At 39.2% G+C, this 14,647-nt stretch overlaps 1 protein-coding gene across 2 annotated transcripts in view; it reads right to left on the bottom strand.

Annotated features, from left to right (window-relative positions):
- Window positions 1–4,142: 4,142 nt before the first annotated feature.
- The window catches only part of LOC109998498 (F-BAR and double SH3 domains protein 1), a 15,775-nt gene continuing 5,270 nt past the window's right edge, over window positions 4,143–14,647 (bottom strand). Inside the window, exons 8-21 of one of the 2 annotated variants that reach the window (XM_029281086.2) lie at window positions 14,312–14,440; window positions 12,684–12,806; window positions 11,192–11,287; window positions 10,124–10,240; window positions 9,763–9,867; window positions 9,128–9,283; window positions 7,833–7,961; window positions 6,428–6,511; window positions 6,189–6,327; window positions 6,005–6,105; window positions 5,774–5,896; window positions 5,517–5,671; window positions 5,361–5,416; window positions 4,143–5,222 (exon numbers count right to left, since the gene is read on the bottom strand). In XM_029281086.2, the coding sequence (XP_029136919.1) occupies window positions 5,410–5,416; window positions 5,517–5,671; window positions 5,774–5,896; window positions 6,005–6,105; window positions 6,189–6,327; window positions 6,428–6,511; window positions 7,833–7,961; window positions 9,128–9,283; window positions 9,763–9,867; window positions 10,124–10,240; window positions 11,192–11,287; window positions 12,684–12,806; window positions 14,312–14,440 (1,464 nt within the window). In that variant the 3' untranslated portion in view covers window positions 4,143–5,222; window positions 5,361–5,409. The remainder of the gene's footprint in view (window positions 5,223–5,360; window positions 5,417–5,516; window positions 5,672–5,773; window positions 5,897–6,004; window positions 6,106–6,188; window positions 6,328–6,427; window positions 6,512–7,832; window positions 7,962–9,127; window positions 9,284–9,762; window positions 9,868–10,123; window positions 10,241–11,191; window positions 11,288–12,683; window positions 12,807–14,311; window positions 14,441–14,647) is intronic. The other variant, XM_020653372.3, reaches the window with a different exon arrangement.

The raw sequence follows: 14,647 nt of genomic DNA, 5'->3' as shown, positions 1-14,647 counted from the left end.
ATATATATTTATCTTGCTGAATAACTGAGGAAAAACTGGCACTGAAATCCAATCTTTGCAGATATAAATAACCCAAAGTATATCTTACACTGATGGAATTGTTAGTTTTGCTTATTTTGGTCAAAAAATTGATGATTTTTTCACCCTACCTGATAAGTCTGATAGTCACCAATATTACACTTGATCATGATATCAATCAATCAGTTGGTTCCAAGCCTGGGGTCCAAGGGGAAGGGGCGCCAAAGATCTCAGGGGGGTCGTGAGGGTCGGTCTGCTCTGAGGTCATCAGTAAGTAGAATCATGATAAAACACTTCCTGGATAGTTTAAACAAAGGTCTGCTGGTAAGAAGGCCCATTTTGTTGGGATTTTATCAATGAAAACAATTAAAATGTATGTTTATTTTTGACAACAATCTAAAACTTTTTTTGTTTGTCTGGGCTCTGGGGGGGCTCAGCTTTCCTTGAGTCACGTGGGGTGTTGGAGGTGGGGGCTCCAAAATTTGAAATGTTGGGAAGCACTGATCTAGGGTATTAATAATAAATAACTGATGTTTAAAGAATATGGTGACAACTTCTGATCTCATCCACAGTTTGGGAATCTGCAATAACAGCACGAGCACAGTCTCTTTTTGAGCATTTTCAACATCATCAGTTTATTAAATTTGTAATAACACAAAGTTATGTTTGAGTGTGTTGCAAAGTTCAATATGTACTCTTCTCTTTTTCTTCTTTAAACTCGCTGTCAGTTTTGGCTTCAGAATGAGTCATGTTGTTTGGGTCAAAATAAGAAAACTACTAATGTGCTTGTGTGGGTTATTTGTCGCTGATGAGGTTACATGAGTGGTGCCACATAAATTCCTTAATGCACTTATGTGATGTTATGCATGTAGTGGCGATTCCAGAGTCTATAGGCAAAAACTGGAGCCCCCCCCCCCCCAACCAGCATTCATCTTCATTATGTTATAAATAATCTGACAGCAACTAAAATGTTGTGAAATTTAAAGATTTTTCCAAAGTTACATTAGTTTTATATATATATATATATGAAGAACATTAAAAACCTTCAAATTTCAAAATAAAACATGCTAATTAAGATTTACATTCAGATAGGGTCCTCACAGTGTTTCGATGCTCGGGCTCTAAATAAGATAAAAAAAAAAAAAAAAAATGTTATTAAATGATTTTATTTAAATAACTTCAATTGAAACTTTTGAAATATGTGCTCAACTGAGAAAAAGTTTTAAATAGAAGAATGTAATATTCAGAACAATAAAATGTTGTAAAAGCTTCAATAAAGAACTATAACTATTTTTACATTGAATAAAAGTCATTTACTTTTATATTGTACCGTCGTTATCTGCTCCAAGTTCTGCTGTCTTGTTTTCTTTCCCCCCTCTTGTTTCACCCCTAGACGGATAGCTCTTTATTTTTCTTCAGTGACATTCATGACAAACTGAAGTTTTCACAGGATTAGTCTGTTGGGGCCCAAGACAAAAAGTTCACAGGGGGGCCCCTCTAAACATAATTCATCCCCATTATGTTATCAATTACCTGACACCAACACGTTTTTAGCGGATATTTTTTAGACAAGCTTCATTTAGTCATTTATTATTATATGAGTGAGTAATGTAAGATGGGGCCCGTTTAGGGAGATTTCCTACTGTCATTGCAAAATTTGCACATTTTGAGCCACTGCTGTAGTTTTAAGTTTCTCTGCCCTTGGGAAGCCCCTTACTGTCCTTGGGCCCCAATCAGTTGCCTGCCTTGCCTGTTGACAAGCAGCGCCTGTGAGAATAGTGCAAGGACACTTAACAGCAAGAGTGAGTGCTTCTCCGACGGGGCCCTCTTAGGGAGGTTTCCTACTGTCATTGAAAACTTTTGCACATTTCGAGCGACTGTAGTGGTTGTCAGCCCTATAGGGCCCCCTACTGGCCTCCAATCAGTTGCGTGCATTACCAGTTGAACAGCAGGGCCTCTGTGCAAAGTATTCCAGTTGTATTTAATGCTAAACTTCTGCTCTGTGTTGGGTCGATCCATCATCTAATACGACAACCAACCCAAACATACTTTTTCGCTCCCTTCTACAGCTAGAAGTTGTTGGATCCTACTTCTTACGTAAATATGGATTGTAACACTTCTTCAGAAGATCTAAAGTTTTTATTTTGGTACAGACAGTCTTGATGATGTAGAGTTGAAATAAGCAGTAATAAGAAGGAGGTTTAGTATAATCAGACACTTCCACTAGTAAACATAAAACCATTTCCTGCACACCCATCACTTTTCCTAGAATATGTTTCAGCTTCTGAAATCAAGATAACCTGCCTTATCTCTTACAACCCTGAAAAACAAGTTAATTGTGTGATCTGCTTTTTCTCCATATATTTTCTCCACCAAATAATCACCACTATATGCACATCATGGCCTCTAAATAAGAGCTGCCTTTATTTGTCAAAATGTGCAAAAACACCAGACTAGTAAAAGGGGCTGGGCCTTAAATTGGGATGGGCTTTTATTCTGATGTTTTTTACGGTATGTCCTTATTACATAATTATTCATCTATGAACATTCAACAACAGATAACGGTAAAGAACTTAAAATCATGATAACAATGGATGAGAGAGGAACAAAAAGTGGGGATAAAAGAAGATTGTAGATGTTTATTCTCTTTCATTCAGGACAAGTAATATTGATATATATTTATAAATTTCTCTGATTCCAGATTTTAGAAGGGGTGTAAATGGAGTTGGATATTTGTTCTAAACTTAGTAATGTCTCAAAGGTTTGTAAGCATGATTTTTCATTTAGTAATCTTTCATTTAGTCATTGTAGTTGTTGAGATTTCTTTTTTTTTAGGCCGTTGCATTTTGGAGCTGGAGGTCCTGAGGGAGTAGCAGATACAGATCAGAGGTCAGCTCTGTTCCCTGATCTTTATGGGAAACAGACCAGGAGGCCTTTCATCTGATGACCCAGTTTTACTCACAGTGCAAAGCCCCTTTCGACCGCAGGGAATTTACGCCGGAATTAGGGACTTTTTGAGGATCTATGTGTATATCCATCGCAGAAACCAGGGTCTAAATTCCCAGAAAAGGGGGAAAGTGCTTTCCAAAGTTCCTGGATCATTTCTTGAAAAATGACAGAATGTGTTGATCTTCTTAAACAGCGTTCAGCTGTTCCTTTATCCAGACTAACACTGTACATTTCACATTTTCAGGATCTCTTGGTGATTGTTTAAAGTTGGTCTTATCTCATGATCTTCTTCATATATCATGTGCCGCCATCTGCTGGTCAGTAAATAAATAAACACACATGTTGAGAGTGAATTATTATGATGGAGGATTAGGGCCACGTTAAAAAAAAAAAAAAAAAAAAATTCTAGATTAAAGTCGTAAATTTACGAGAATAAAGTTGTACATTTACGAGATTAAAGTCGGAAATTTACGAGTTTAATCTCATAAATTAACGAGTTCGAGACCAGCCTGCGCAAAAATGATGAAAGTAGAACTCTTAAAGTCTTTAAAGAATAAAAGAATAAAGTTGTTATTTTAGTCTATATCAGAAGAGCTGCAGCATCCTGTTCTCAAATGACAAACATGGAACATCTTGTCCTAAAGGTTTCACTAATAAGGAAATAGGATACTTCCTTGTGTAGTCGGTAAAAACAAATAGTTCAAGAGAAGTTTTCACTTCAACTTGTAAGACCTTGTTTATCTGTAAATGATGAACAGGACACAAACTGGCTCTGCATGAGACACTTTAACAAGGCAGACCGATAACAGACACAAATAGTTGTGTTGGGGCTTTACTTATGCAGATATGAAACTACACATGCTTTTGGCACATCATCATCTTCACATTGTCATAAAATATCAGCACCCTGAAAAGATACTGCAAGAAACTGAAGAAAGAACCACACTGACTTGGAGGAAGTTTTCTGCAGAGGAAAATACTTTAAGAGTTCTACTTTCATCATTTTGCGCAGGCTGGTCTTGAACTCGTTAATTTACGAGATTATTCTCGTAAATTTACGAGTTTAATCTCAAGATTTACATTTTTTTTTTTTTTACGTGGCCTTAATCCTCCATCGTAGAATTATCATCACACACACATTGTAGTAATTTGTGAAATAAAGGATGTACTGCAAACACTTTTTTAGTTCGTTTTTAATACATGTAAAGACATTTAAGTCTTGCCAGTTAAATAATGCACCATGCGTGTACATTTCATTGTAATTGTGAGCAGTTCAAGGTTAGAAGTTTGGGCTTTGCATTTAACAGAAATCATATTACTCAGCACAATGTCTGTGACTCTCTGTGCCTTTATTTTCAACACTTCGTGTGGTCAATCATCAGAGCAGCACAGACAAGACAGCAGCAACAACAGCTCAGGTCATTACACAAGGCCAGTGTGGGCCGTACCAGCCAACAATAAATGTCACCTTTAAGTCATAATGTCCCTCAACTTCTTAACAAGCTCTGAAGATCACAAAAGCACTTTTCTGCTTCATGAAGATTAGTAAAGTAAATATTTGTGCTTGTACAGTGTAGTTAATAATGACGGCTTCAGGCAGCTGAGTGTCACGTTATTTAATCCCCACTCGTTGGTTAATTACAGAAACTGTGGTCCCTAAATTGTTGAATACAAGTGAACTCGTAGTCTAGTGAAACCAGAACATGATTTGATCATAAAAGATACTTCAGAGAGGGCTACTCTAAGTTTAAAAAAAAAAAAAAAGAAAAGAATATAGTATTTGCATTTATTATCTGATCTGGGATTATGAACAGAATATTTTTGTTAAACATCAAGGATCTCTAAGGGCTGAATTTAAAGTGTTTTCTAAATTGTAGGATCCTTAAAACTTTTTCTTTGCTGTTATTTTGAACAGTAAAAAACAGCTGTTATAGTGAATTCTGTGTCGGACACGGTCATCATCTAAAATCAACGTGTATCATGATAAGTATGGTATCATGAGGTTGTGGACCCATAAAGACATTTCCCCCCCACTCTGGACATGTGGATGTATAAAAATCAGCTGATTGTTTGCCTATAAAATACTAACAAATAAATACAACTTATGTGATCAATGCTACAATATGAGCCACAAAACAGGCGTTCCTTTGGTCCGAAAATGGGATGTATTTCTGTGAATCTCGACTGTAAGTCAAGTCTTCTTCTCAAGGCTGAGGTGAGGGCTTCTGCGTCGGAGGAGGAGGAGGAGCTCGACACTAAAACATTGCAGAGAGAAGGAAGAGATGTGTTATAATCACTAATCTCATGTGCACCAATTATCATTCATCCCGCTGATGTCAATCAATTCTATGATGCCCAGACATAAACTCAATATCAGAGAAACCATCACCTACTGGTTTTAGCCGACCGCTGAGGAGATCGGGAGAGCTGCGGCTGCTGCCTTCATTCTCTGATGGGACAAAAAAACAACTGTCAGCACCTGAACAAAATCAGGACGCTGTTAAAAACAGAAATCAGCTCAGGCTGGGTTAAAGATTGTCTCCACTCACTCACCCACTGTGCCCTCTGCAAGCCTCGGAGGAAAGCCCTGCTGTTTGTCCTCCACACAGCTAGGGGGCGTAGCCCTCACTGTTGAACTGCAGCCAGGGTCAGAAGGGATGGGGATGGGGGGAGAGAAGGGAGGCATGGTTGGTGTGGGGAGAGGCTGGAAAAAAAAAGATTAAAGTTGGTCAAATATTTTAAACATTATAATAAAAGAAAAATAATGATCTGAAGGACTGTTCAGGAAACAAGGATGAGTGAACACCTCATCCTCTTCCTCTTCCTCCTCCACCTCCTCCTCCCCTTCATTATGGACAAGCTCGACCACCAATGAAGGGAAAACACCGATCCGACCGTTCAGCTCTCCCTCCCAAAACCCGTCATCCACCTGCAAAACAAAACATGCAATGTGCTAAGATTTATGAATAATATGAAACAATTTAGATTCTTCACTCAAACAGTGGTTTGATTGCCGCTTTCCTTAGATAACACGCACCTCTCTGTGTCGACAGCATCTCAGGTGGATGAGCTCCCCCTCCTGGAAGGAAAGCTCCTCTGCACTCTGAGCCTGGTAGGAGTACAGAGCTCTGGCGACACCTGACACAGATTCAATATTCACAGTTTCAAATACAATGTTAGTACGAGTAATGATTTATGGCGCAGTTTACATTCACACTGACCTCTGCTCCTCTCTCTGTTCCCACTGGAGGACGTGGAGCTAAAAGAACTGTCCAGCTGAGCGGCGTCCTCTGCTGGCAGACACAGGAACTTCACGTAACGTTCAGGGACATACCCCACCTGACCGCATGAGTTACACACCTGGATGGACAAACGGAAAAGGAAACCCGACTGTCCCAAAGATCTAACATCGAGGATCTGGATAAAAACGACTGATATCCTGATACAAGCAGCTGTTTACCTTCAGCCAGTCCTCCACATCTCCATCCTCAACCACTTGAAGCTCCTCCCCTTCTTTGATTGACAGCTCATCTGATTGGCTAGCCTACAGGAAGTGATCAAATCAACTTTATTCAACTGCAGTACTTAAAATTCTGGATGAAATTATAGATCGTATATAAGAGATGGATGTAGCCTCTGAGGACAGTGAAGCCAGTAACACAATGCCATAAACCTGCATTCTTTTAAATGACCAGCAGGGGGCTTTTGACTGGTTTGAACAAAAGTAAAGTTATATAGAGGTCTAGCTGAAAAAATTAGCTTTCCTCCTACAGTAGTTGTTTAATGTCACTAAATATTTTTCTGATGAGTTTAAGGTCTCAAACTCTTATTGCAAGTCCTTTTCATCACAACATCATGTTCATTGTGTAAATAATGTTCACATTTAGAGTTAAATAGAAAACAAAGCAGGTACTTGGCATGGCTATATTTGATTATCAGGTTGCTTCTGTGGTGACAGGAAAATGGCTTGTTTTAGTGTTCAGTTGACTTTTAAAAAAATATATAATTTGGTGTTTGGCATTCATTAGACTGAAAAAACATAGCAGGACTTAATACTACCAGCAGAGACGGATTTCGGCGTCTTCCTCCTTGTTTGTTCGTTTGTCAGTGTCAACACACCGTTTCTCTTCTAAGCCCACTTCACTTATTTTTACTTGCTTAAACTGAAACCAAAAGACATCTGCACCACAGATGTGACAAGGTGACATGTTGACGTATGTGTTGGTGAAGTGTGTATTTATGTTTGTGCAAAACATTCTGGTAAGAATTTATAACATCTTTTAACAGTAAATTGACATTAAATTCACTTTAGTCAATAGATATTTACTGTTAGCAAAGAATAAAATGATCATTAATAATGTTAACTAGGGCTACGATACATTTTTAATCGCAATTCATCGCTGAATTTCAATAGTTAATCGGGATTAATTGCATTTTTATTGGCACGTTTGAAATTCCATTAGTTGTGCTTTTACATAACATATTTTAATTTTTTGTTATTTAAGTTTTTATTAACTTTTAACAGTTTTTTAAAATTGTATATTTGTGTACAGTCTTAAGCTAAGGGTACTTTACTTCCTGTTTGGATACAAACCTGCTTCTTTTTTTAAATAAGCTTTTATTTTGATAGGACAGTGAATAGAATAGGTAATCGTGACGAGAGAACTGGGAATTTGTGAAAAAGGAGCCACATGTTTTTTTTAAATGAGACATTCAAAGGAGGTGCAGTGTCTTTCTTTTCCATCACTGTGACTACACAGACACTCTGAGATATGAATGGACAAAGCCTGATGCCACCCGTCTGTTACTGCTGGGGGCTTGCTTACTTGATTGATTGATTGATTGATTGATTGATTGAACACTACCTGATAGCTGTAGATAACTTTGCAGGCTGCAGGGTAAACACACAATCTGGATGCAGACACCGGATCTATAAAGATGTCTCCGTTCTCATCGTCGTAGTCCTCAAAGTCTGTCAGCTCAAACTCTTCCTCCTGAAGAACACACAGCAAATGTCAGATATTCATCACATGCTAAGTAGAATGCTGTTTTTTCATCAGCATGTGGTTAATCTTTGAATTATTGACTCCTTGGAGCACCAAATATGGATAAATCCGCCAATGAAAATAATCCCTGTACTCCTGTAAGTGTAACATTTGTTTTAAACTGCTACTAGACAAACATTTAAAGATCACATATCCTCCTTTTCAACCACTTTAAATAAGTCTCGGAGCTTGCCACATGTAAGTGAAGTTTCTTGTTATAAATCCACTCTGATCCTGTATTTGATCATGTCTATAAACCCCTCTATTTCAGCCCTGCTCAGAACAGGCTGTTTCTGTGTCTGTACCTTTAAATGCAAATGAGTTGTGTCTGACCACGCCCCTCTCTAGAAGGGCTCAGGTGGCTTTCAAGCACCTTGCTTTATTGTTTACGGAGAAAGGGCAGAACGAACACCTAACTGGGGGAGTGTCACCCACCTGGGGGAGGGGTTACTGCCCTTTGTGATGTCATGAAGGGAAAATCTCCAAATGGCCTGTTTGAGCACACATTTTCTAAAAAGTGGAGCAGGCAGAAGACGGAGAGGATGGACTTCTCGTCGATGGTTTGTAGAAAGGCTAGAGACACAGAACACAGAAGTTGTTCCTGTGCCTTTGCTTGCCCACATCTTTAGTTTAGTCTAGTAATTGTAAAGTCAACAAGACATACAAGGGTTGAACTTGTAACTAACATCACCCCAAGATACGCTGTTACACTATTATATATATACCCCTTTCTCCTAATCATATACTTTTATGACAAAGATTATAGAGAAGTTGATTCCTTGGGGGCTTTTACTTCTGATCAGTGGTGGACAAAGAAAACATCTTCATGACTTGAGTCAAAGTCTAGATCCTCCCGGCAGTTTGTACCGTGGCTAAGCACTCTTCACCCCTAAAGTCCAGGTCGTTTGACTGGTGTGAGTGCTCTGATCCGTGCTTCGAAGAGATTCACAGGAATTAGGAGTTTAAGTAGGCGAGTTATCTGTGTGTGTGTGTGTGTGTGTGTGTGTGTGTGTGTGTGTGTGTGTGTGTGTGTGTGTGTGTGTGTGTGTGTGTGTGTGTGTGTGTGTGTCTGTGTGTGTGTGTCTGTGTGTGTGTCTGTGTGTGTGTGTGCATACTGAAAAGTCCTCTGTAGACTTCCTCTGCTCACTCAGGCGCCTCTCTCTCTCCAGCTCCTCGTCCGCCTGGTTCATGGCGTTGTGAAGCCACAGCTCGATTCCTTGGACGCTTTCTGATAACAGGGCGAGACGGGCCTCAGCCTTCACCCTGCTGAGCTGAGACAGGAAGTAAGCAAGAGAGACATCACACATTCTGCCAAATGTGTGATGTCAAATTAGAACCTAAAAAAATACATCGGTGTGTGGGCGAGAGGCACGGTACATCCAGGACTGTTCACCAGTCAATCACAGGGCCGACATATAGAGACAGACACCCAGCCACACTCACATCTACTGTAAGGGCAATTTAAAGTCACCAATTAACCTAACGAGCATGTCTTTGGACTGTGGGAATAAGACCTTGAGAGAGTGCAGACAGTGGTGCAAAATGATACTCGCTTCATCGTTCTTTAAGTGACAGCAATGACATTTTTCAGATGTGGAAAGGTGTTCTGGCTTTCAGTAATTAAAAGTAATCAGTGGTTTAGTTCATCTTTCCTTTTTAATTTCTTAGGAGTTGATTTCCTCTTTGAAACAGAAGAGGAGCGTTTGGGTGTTGAATGTTAACGATTATGAAAGCATTCACACAGAGGCACCTTTGCTTTCCTGACGCTGTCCTGCACCTCTGCTATCCTCTGCTCCACGCTGAGCCCCGTCTCCCCCGACAGGAGCTTCAGACGACTCTCTAACGTCTGCAGAGCCTGACAGACGAGCACAGACACACATTAAAATACAGAAAAGAAACAACACTTTTATCACTAACTACAATAATGTAAAGAATGTCAAGAACTACCTTTACTGGATGAGAATAGAGAAAATAAATAAACTTTCCACTGCTCAGTCTGTATCTAACTCATCATTTTAAAAGCTTGAATATTGAAAATCACAACAACATTTTTTAAAAAGATATCTGAAAACATATTATCCAGCACAGATGTACTGATCCTCATGTCTCACCCGCTCTCCGTGTGTTATGATCTTGTAGTCTTTTGCAGCCTTGGCAGCCCATTTCTTGGCCTCTTTAATCAGAAAGCCCTCCGTTTGTGGAGCAGAAACCTCCTGCAGAGCAGAAACCTGCACAGAGACGGACAAACATCCCTCTGTTAACAGCCCTGAGCGTTACATGTGTCATCATGCATCTTCTAAATCACAAGAAGACAATAAAGCACACGTCTGTGAAGATGAATTAGAACTTACTAAATACACATATTAATTATCTTATAGATCCTTGGTGACAGAAGAGAGCTATAATGATTGTAAATCAATGTGATTACTTTGAACAATGCAATGTTTTATGTATCAATTCACATGTACTTAAATTCTGATGATTACTTAATCTTTTAACTGCACTGAAAATGTACAAAGCACAAAAACGGACTTCATAATCAGAGAATGTTAAAAATGAAAGAGAGCCTCAGATTGTAAGTAAAAAGGTTTCTGCAGATGAACCTGTGTAAAGATCATTAACAGTGAGTTTGCTTTTTGGGGAATTTCGAGGGCCGCAGGAATTCCTATCTCCCTTTTTTCCTTCTTCCATCTATCGCTGTATAACGAGGAGGCCATGTTTACGAGTTTGCAGCTTCCTGTTAGCTGCTGGTGAGACCGCTCTTATTGGTTGTTGTCATTGAACAACACAATTTGCCTAGACAAGACTAAAGACCTGCAGTAATATTAAACATAATAACATTTTATTCATCATCTCATAATGCAAAGCCCAGTAACATACGGCCTTAAAACGGGTTGGATAGAGTTTCATCACCACCTTACACCAAAAGACCGAGACCCCTGAGTGTGTGCCAAGTCTATAAAAACTCTCATGACTTTTTTCAGACTTTCTGATCGTTTGGTTTAAGTCCAGCATAAGATAAACTACAGCTTCTACTAAATGTTTAATGTGTCTTTGGTTATTCTTGAGGGAAGATCAAAAAGCATATGTCAAAGTTGTGTTGTCTTTAACATGATAGATGCAAAAATAGACACCCATGCCTTTATATCTACATTTTGAATTCACTCACACAGACACACCTTGTCACACGGAGCTGGCTGGAAGGTGAACTCTGGTGTTTGGCTGAAGGAGACAGATTCCTGCAGAAACTGCAGCACGTTCCTCTCTCTGGTCACCTGAAAACGTGAAAAACACTCAGCGGTAATCGTAAAACCAATCCGAACATCCATTCCATGCTTCCCCATTCAAACATTAACAACATAAAATGTATTTATTAATTTAGCAAGGTGCATATGACATGAATTGACTCTATGTTCTTCAAAATTAAAACATGATACAAAACACAAGAAAAAAAGCACACACTGGAATGGTTACACAATAAAAAGTAGTAGGAAAAATACATTTAAATAGAAATGAAGTTTCCTTGATAAAGTGCAAGATACGGATTGCTATGGATCAGTGGTAGAGTAGTTTGGGGGTTCGATCCCCAGCTCCTGCAGCCACATGTCCAATGTGTCCTTGAGCAAGACACTTAACCCCAAGTTGCTCCCGCCGCTTCGTTGGCGATATATGAATGTGTATGAATGGATTAGTTACTTCTGATGGTCACTTTACACAGCAGCCTCTGCCATCAGTGTGTGAATGTGTAGCTGTGACCTGTGGTTTAAAAGTGCTCTGAGTAGCTGGAAGACTAGAAAAGAACTATACAGGCTCAAGTCTATTTACCATTTACCATGAACGAGCTGGAGTTTAAGTAGCACCTGTTCTGTAACTCCAGTAAAAAGTGCATTGCAGTAGTCAAGTCTACTGGAGGTGAAAGCATGAACCAGCTTTTAGAGTCCGACTGTGACATGAAACATCAAACTCTGGATAGGTTTCTGAGATGGTAGAAGGCTGCCTGGGAGATATTTGCTACAAGCTTCTGAAAGTTGAGAACAGCGTCTTGAATCACACCTCATTTTTTTGGCATGCCCACATGGTTTGCCCAATGGTTTCTACCCACTCACAGTTTTGAACGGAACATCTTCTGTCATGTCCTCCCGCAGATTTCACTCAGATGCAACATCAGTTCAAACATTTCGTGTGTGTGTTGAATTTCTCTCCCTTTTCAAACACTTATAACAATTCCAACATCTTTTTCCCATTAAAAAAAATAAAATCATCTTTCGTATCTCTTTTTCCTCACATTGGAACATTTTTATTTCCCTTGACCTTTTTGTCTTTTCTGTATTTCCTTTCTTTGGTGCCTTCCTTATTTCTCTCTGTCTGTCAGCCTCCCTGTAAAAACACTCCCCCCCCTTCCCCCGCCGCTTAGAGACGGAGTGACAAATGTCTTCAGTCTGCATTTCTCAGGAGCAACCGTGGGAGATTTAGCATGTAGAGAAGTCAGACTGTTAAGAAAAGGTTTGGATTAATACTGTCTTTTTAAGCAGTTTTAACTATTTATATATCTTAAAACAAAGCTCCTAAAATATGTGTGCTTCATGCTACTACGAGTCATTTAGACCCCCAAAAGAGTATGAAAAAAAGTGTCCAGGTAAAAAAAAAACCACTGTATGCACATATATGTACCTTAGTGACAGTCTCCCATATCCGGCTGTACTGTTTGTGTGTGTTCAGACAGGAGTCCATCTCTGTCCCACACAGCAGAGACAAATGGCTCCTCAGGTCGTCATAAACATCCCCGTCCATGAGCTGATGAGGTGAAGAAGAAACAACAGTGAAACACTACTGTTAATCCAATAAAGTGTGACAAGATTTACATATTGGAGATTTGTGCTGTTGAGCACCAACGTCCACACCACCTAATGTACCCCGACTACAGTCCTGCAAATTAAAAAGTATCTTTTCCATCTGGAGCCCCGACTTGAAATCATGTTGTTCAAAAGAAGTAAAGAATCAGAATGGATCAGGTTATCCAATCCACTTTTTTATCATCAGGTTAAACGTTTGTGTTTAAAACTTGTCAGTAGGGGGCGCATACGGCATAACGGTTAGGTCGTATGGAGGCTATACTCCTCAAAGCGGAATATAGTCCGACCAGAGGCTCCTTTCCCGCATGTCATTCCCCACTCTCTCTCTCTCTCTTCCTGATTTCAAACTCTAATCACTGTCCTATCTAATAAAGTCCCAAAACTAATCAGCTCTTTCCAGAGGGTCCGCTATCAATTTGATCACTCTTAAAAAAGGACAAATGCGGCTGGATTCATGATCCTGGATTGCAGAATCCAGATACAAATGTTGATTATTCTTATCTGGATTAATTCTTTTGGTTTTATTGCAAAACATTTAAATAAAGGTTTTTCAATTCCACTTATTTTCAATCATTTAAATCCTCAGGAATCAAAGAACATTTAATCAGCGCAGCATTCAGGGCTGTTTCGGTAACACTGTTTCAACAAATTATTGAATTAGATGTAAATCAGCAACACTTTACTCCAACACTTTACCTCTTGTAGCCACACTTTAACTCTGACAGTCACTTTATACTACTTAATACTTATACTCATCACACAGCCACTTTTTCTGCTTGTATTACATGTAATGTGTCTCTGACAGTCTGTACAGTTTATGTTGTTGTTCGGTCATTACTTGTTATTGTGGTTTTATGTACATTTGAATATGTGTGAACCTGTCGAGGGACTACAGATGGAAAGAAGCTTATGGCTACAATCTGACACATTTACATATTTATGTTCATAAATGTCCCTTTTTTAAATAAATCAATAAATACATTTTCTAATCTTAACTGATTTTATAAACGCGTGGCGCTCAAAATTGCACCTAAAATCGTCCAGTGTGTTGCCAGCCGTAGAATTTGTAAGAATGTTGTTTTCACTTTTTTTCTGCAAGCTGCAGCGCTATCAGGTCAGAAAAAAGATACAACAACGTTAAAGGTTGAAAGAATGAAGACGGTTATTTCTACCATTTCTAATAAAAGTCTCTTTAAGTTGTTCAGAGTTCTTTGGATGAACACATTGTGAGGAGAACAAACCAAGGGGATGGCGGCAGTTTACAAATTTAACATGAAGGAGGAAGTGATGATGATCATACATTTACAGAGGAACAGGAAACCTGACAAAAGTATCTGACGCATCAACACCCTGCGATAACTCAAGAAGCTTTGTGGTCAGTCAGTGCAGCTTCCTTTCCTCAGGTTTGTGTGTGTGGCAGTGTGAGTGTTGGTGTGTGTGTTTTACCTCCATGATACGTGGTAGGTCGTTCTTATAGTAGTTTTGGTGGTGGGCGTTGACTGCTGCTAATGACAGCAGATAGTCGTTACGAACCTCCGTCAGACGGTCATCGCACTCTCTCAACCTGGTGCTCAGCTGCACACACACACACACACACACACACACACACACACACACACACACACACACACACACACACACTGTTTTATATCCTTCATTTTAGCTTCATCAAACATGAAAATAAGTAATAAGGTATGGGCGACTTCAAAGTCAAGATAAAATGAAAAACGTGTTAACACTTAATATCACTCCTTAAGTTATATTGTGCATTATTTTAAATGT

This window comes from Labrus bergylta, chromosome 9, assembly GCF_963930695.1.
Source record: "Labrus bergylta chromosome 9, fLabBer1.1, whole genome shotgun sequence".
NCBI classification, from domain to species: domain Eukaryota; kingdom Metazoa; phylum Chordata; class Actinopteri; order Labriformes; family Labridae; genus Labrus; species Labrus bergylta.
The sequence above is the reverse complement of the archived record's forward strand: the minus strand, read 5'-3'. Positions and strand labels throughout refer to the sequence as shown.